The sequence below is a fragment of the Lottia gigantea genome (assembly GCF_000327385.1).
Source record: "Lottia gigantea unplaced genomic scaffold LOTGIsca_119, whole genome shotgun sequence".
Classification (NCBI taxonomy): Eukaryota; Metazoa; Mollusca; class Gastropoda; family Lottiidae; genus Lottia; species Lottia gigantea.
The window spans coordinates 65,294-71,401 of record NW_008707205.1 but is presented as its reverse complement, the minus strand read 5'-3'; the positions used below and the strand labels follow the sequence as shown (position 1 = coordinate 71,401).

At 27.0% G+C, this 6,108-nt stretch overlaps 1 protein-coding gene across 1 annotated transcript in view; it reads right to left on the bottom strand.

The window, feature by feature from the left end:
- Positions 1-1,253: 1,253 nt before the first annotated feature.
- The window catches only part of LOTGIDRAFT_237829 (hypothetical protein), a gene marked incomplete at both ends in the record, with an annotated part of 6,581 nt that continues 1,726 nt past the window's right edge, over positions 1,254-6,108 (bottom strand). The window contains 4 exons of the mRNA XM_009047913.1: positions 1,254-1,294; positions 1,806-1,947; positions 2,180-2,341; positions 3,091-3,359. Of these exons, the coding sequence (XP_009046161.1) occupies positions 1,254-1,294; positions 1,806-1,947; positions 2,180-2,341; positions 3,091-3,359 (614 nt within the window). The remainder of the gene's footprint in view (positions 1,295-1,805; positions 1,948-2,179; positions 2,342-3,090; positions 3,360-6,108) is intronic.

Here is a 6,108-nt window from a genome sequence, read left to right as displayed (position 1 = left end):
ATTTTGATAAAATCTGGTGTGAATGTTTTTAAACACTCAAAGATGAATCCTATTGAAAATCAGACATATCTAAAAATATTTAATGAGTTATTGCCCTTGTTCTTGAAAATTGGTTGTTGACAATATAGAGAGCTGGTTTCTTGATGGATTTTGATAAAATTTGTTGTGAATGTTTATTGTCACTTATTGATAGAACTCTATTGAAATCAGACAAATCGAAAAATATTTGATATGAGTTATTGCCCTTGTTCCTGGAAAGACGTTCAATTTCTATTTGAAAATGTGTTGTGGACACAATAGAGAACTGGGTTTTTGATGGATTTTGATAAAATTTGTAACAATGTTTGTATTTACAAATTGAAAATCAGACATGACATTTGATATGAGTTAATACCCCTGCTCTTGAAAACTGTTTCAATTTTTAGCTTGTGAAATGCTTAGAAGGCACAATTCTTGACAGATTTTGACGAACCGTGGTGCAATTGTTTATTATTTCCCAATGTTGTATTCTATATATATATACCAAAAAATTTCAAAAAAAGCATTTAATATGAGTTATTGCCCTTGTTCTAGAAATCTTGTTCAAGGCACAATTCTAGACAGATTTTGACGAACCGTGGTGAAATTGTTTATTATTTCCCAATGTTGTATTCTACCAAAAAATTTCAAAAAAAGTATTTAATATGACTTATTGCCCTTGTTCTAGAAATCTCGTTCAAGGCACAATTCTTGACAGATTTTAAAGAAACTTGGTGGATCACCCAAGGATATACCCTATTAAACAGCAAAAAATTGTAAAACATGTAATATGGGTTATTGCCCTTTGTTGTTAAAAACATCTTCAATATTGTTCAATCGTTAGCTTTTAACACCTAAGAATACAAAATTCTTGACTGATTTAGACTGAACTTGAAGGAATTGTTTATTACAACCCAAGATTGAACCCAATCAAAAATCCAAAAAAGAAAAGAGAGAAAAAGGCTGTGAATAAAGCTCTTGCAGTGTTAAAATGTTACTCTCGAAATATATAATTTTACACTGATAGCTCATGTGACTGATGACTTGGCTCTCATTCAAATTGTGGGCGTATTACGTTGGCCATCGCTATTTTTTCAAATATTGAAATACAGATCCAGTACTGGTAGTACTTCCAAAAACATTGTTTTCTGGTAACTGACATCTGGCTATGATTTCCCAATTTGTTTTCTAATAGTTGTTTTATCTCATTTGAATATTTATGGTTTTAAACTTATTTATGTGCAAGCTGGAAGCGTAGCTGAACCTTCAACAGGAGCTGAAATATAAAACAGAATTTTCAGGAGCAATATCAATCTACTAGATTATATATTGAAAATTACTCAGGGTAATCTAGAGAAATCAACTCAGTAATTTGAATCTACTTGTTGGTAGGAAACTTGATAGTTAGTTCTAGTATATTGAAAGTGAACCTTTCTTTATATCTTTTTAACAATTCATCAATCAAACATTGATTCTAAGTTGAATCACAGTAGAATTAAATTGATACAGTAGCCATTGGTCATTATCACCTAGGGATGAACACTATTGAAAATCAATATAATCAGTACATATATTTAGTAAAACTTTTTCATTGAATTGTTTGGTTGAATATTTCGCACTGGTTATCGTATAGTTGCCATTCTGTCGCATGTTCTTATTTGAAACAAAGCTGGCCATATATAACCTAACCATGCAAGCCATCTTTTCATGAAACATAGTGGGTTGTATTACATTTACCAACAGCCAGCCTAGATGGATATATTGGTCCACTAGTTATATTTACTTACGTGTAGACACATCTATTTCCAATTTTAGGGGATTTTCCGGTTCTGCACCTCCACATGATCCATCTCCTGTCACATGTATGAAATAATCTGTTCTGCTCTTGATAACCTTTTTTGGATTATTTCCGACGGCTTTCCATACATTCTGAAATAGTAAACATTCAATGATTATAACAAATCATCTTAACTGAGGTATGGAAGCTCAAATACGACACTCATTATAAAATTTTGAATTTGAAAAAATAATTTTGAATTTGAAAAAATAATTTTGAATTTGAATGAATAATTCTTAATTAAAAAAATGATTTTTAATTTTAATCTAATCAAAATTAGAAAGAAAAAATAATTCTGAATCAAAATTAAAAGCAGAGACTTACATTTGAACTAAATTTCAATCCTGTGTTAGAAATATCTAACTTAGCCACACCTCTCAATTCACAACCAAACCCATCAGAACAGGCCTTAGCTACACCATATGGTCTTTGTGATCCAAAATCTTGAGAAGTAAATTGGTAATCATCATTTAACACTGTCAAGTCCTGAAAAAAAATCATTCTTACATTGAGAGAGAAATGGCTCAACAGGAGGTCCAAGAGACACCTGATTTAGTCACTATACACTAGTTTATGTCATAAGAAAATGTGTAGTAAAGAATTATTGCCCATTTATTTAATGATATGAGTTAAAGAAGTGTTATTTTGAAAACACAAACTTAAACAAATTTAACACCAGAAACAGTTAATCATATCATGTATCTATGAGATAACTAATATTGATAAAGTTTTCAAATTTTGAACAAATTTAGCAACAGCGTTTTTGATATGATTCCTCTGAATATGACTGACCCAGTTTTCCCTTGTCAGTGATGCTGGTCAGAGGCCATCCTCATTAGCCCATCAATGCCATTTCATTTCATTTTAATTTCATTTCAGTAGGTTACGGAAAATTTAATCTCTATTGTCTTTGTCCGCAAAGAAATGTTGACGCACTGTTTTATTATGTTCTTTGTCAATAAAAGAGGCTAGTTTAAATTGGTTGATTATTAGCAGTACATTTAACAGACTGTAGCCCATTTGGCAAGCCTCTAGAATGAGATTGATCATAATCATGTGTCTCTGACGTCATACGGCAGGAAATACAAACTTTGTATCTAATAAGACATAATACAATACAGATTGTCAAGTGAATCAAAACAGCCATTACCATAATATTTGTATGGGGGCGGCATACAAATCTTTTTCAAAAAAAGAATGTTGTATATAGTTTTTATTAGAATTATCATCCATACCTGTGGATTTATCCGAATTTTTGTAAACTCTGTCTTTCCCATCCCTTGTGGATTACTACTATCCAAATTATCACAGTTAGTGTATCGTCCATTTGGAAAATGTGCAAAGTTATTACCAGACAACGACAGATATTCTTTTGGAGACTGTGTTGTCATACCATAACAATACAAGCGCACTTTTTGTTGGTTTAACACTGCAGGATACAACCAGTATTCTCCATCAGTATAAGATGGATTACAGTCTTGGAGATCTTTACATGTTGAAAGAGCTGAAAGATAGTAATATTCATAATAATTTTATAATGATAATAATATTCACAATAATTAAAATAATGATAACAATATTACAGTAATCATATTAATGATAACAATATTCACAATAATTATAATAATGATAACAATATTCACAATAATCATAATAATGATAACAATATTCACAATAATCATAATAATGATAATAATATTCACAACGATCAGAATAATGATAACAATATTACAGTAATCATATTAATGATAACAATATTCACAATAATCATAATGATGATAATAATATTCACAATAATTATAATAATGATAATAATATTCACAATGATCAGAATAATGATAACAATATTACAGTAATCATATTAATGATAACAATATTCATAATAATCATAATAATGATAACAATATTAAAGTAATCATATTAATGATAACAATATTGACAGTAATCATAATAATGATAACAATATTCATAATAATCATAATGATGATAATAATAATTATAATAATCATAATGATGATAATAATTATTCACAATAATCATAATAATGATAATAATATTCACAATAAATCATAATAATGATAACAATATTCACAATAATCATAATAACGATGACATTATTCACAATAATCATAATAATGATAACAATATTAAAGTAATCATATTAATGATAACAATATTGACAGTAATCATAATAATGATAACAATATTCATAATAATCATAATGATGATAATAATATTCATAATAATCATAATGATGATAATAATATTCACAATAATCATAATAATGATAACAATATTCACAATAATCATAATAATGATAATAATATTGACAGTAATCATATTAATGATAACAATATTCACAATTATCATAATAATGATAATAATATTCACAATTATTATAATAATGATAATAATATTCACAATGATCAGAATAATGATAACAATATTACAGTAATCATATTATTGATAACAATATTCATAATAATCATAATAATGATAAAAATATTAAAGTAATCATATTAATGATAACAATATTGACAGTAATCATAATAATGATAACAATATTCATAATAATCATAATGATGATAATAATATTCATAATAATCATAATGATGATAATAATATTCACAATAATCATAATAATGATAACAATATTCACAATAATCATAATAATGATAATAATATTGACAGTAATCATTAATAATGATAACAATATTCATAATAATCATAATAATGATAATAATATTCACAATAAATCATAATAATGATATTCACAATAATCATAATAATGATGACATTATTCACAATAATCATAAAAATGATAATAATATTCACAATAAATCATAATAATGATAACAATATTCACAATAATCATAATAACGATGACATTATTCACAATAATCATAATAATGATAACAATATTAAAGTAATTATATTAATGATAACAATATTGACAGTAATCATGATAATGATAACAATATTCATAATAATCATAATGATGATAATAATATTCATAATAATCATAATGATGATAATAATATTCACAATAATCATAATAATGATAACAATATTCACAATAATCATAATAATGATAATATTGACAGTAATCATAATAATGATAAAAATATTCATAATAATCATAATAATGATAATAATATTCACAATAAATCATAATAATGATAATAATATTCACAATAATCATAATAATGATGACATTTGCAATAACAGAATGTAAGAGCTTACAAATTATTGTTAATGTTACCAGGCCACACTAAGTACTAGAGTTGGGGATATATGAGGTTTTTTTTTCATGATATAGACCAATAGTTTGTATATGGGACTGCATCTGACCACAAACCTCAAACCAAAGAGTTTCTGACTTCAAGACAACCAAAAAACACAAAAGGAAATAATTATAACTGTAAATCAGGATGCAGTGAAGAAATGCTTCTGAGGAAATAGGTTAGAGTCAATTTTAAATTAAATTAACCATCTAGAATATAGAATGATATATGTGTACACATTCAGACAATTGTAGCCCACAAATGATTCACTGAAATTCAAAATATTTCAATTTGACCAGCTCCTGAACAATATTGTGAAAAAAATAGAATTAAAAGAGGACCTTTTACCTTTCTATTCTAACTTATATTTCAAGTCATTTCTTATTTACCACTTTATCTTTAGTCTACACTCCTGAGAGTTCTTTGTTTTGATTACATCTTTGAAGCTCAGTCTGAATATCACTTAAGTTTACTTTAATAATTCATGATTTGTTTGTGTGTTCAGTCATATGTGAATAACTTCATAACATAATTATCACTTATTTAATAGGAAACTCTTAATGAAAAAGCAAGAATTGAATGGACTGTTAAAAAAAAGTAAGGCACTGGGGAATAAGCTGAAGTTTGAAGTGGTTCTGGGTATTTTAAAATGTAAGAGGGCAAAATTTGAATAATTGAATATTTAGTCTAAAAGGGTACATTATTAGCAATTTATTGATCCCAAAATGAACTCATATATATTTTTGGCTTGTTCATCTGGCAGTCTTATTTACATTAGACCAAACTTTCCTTATTATAATGACACTGACTGCTGTGTTTGAGAGGGCAGAAATTTGATTGGCTGGTGGTATCATCAAACTAATGAATTTTCAAGAAGAGGTCTTTAGACCCAAACAGGTGTGGCTTTATTCAAAATAAAAGTAAATAGAAATACCCCTGGAGCAATTTGCAGCATGTGATGATGTGATG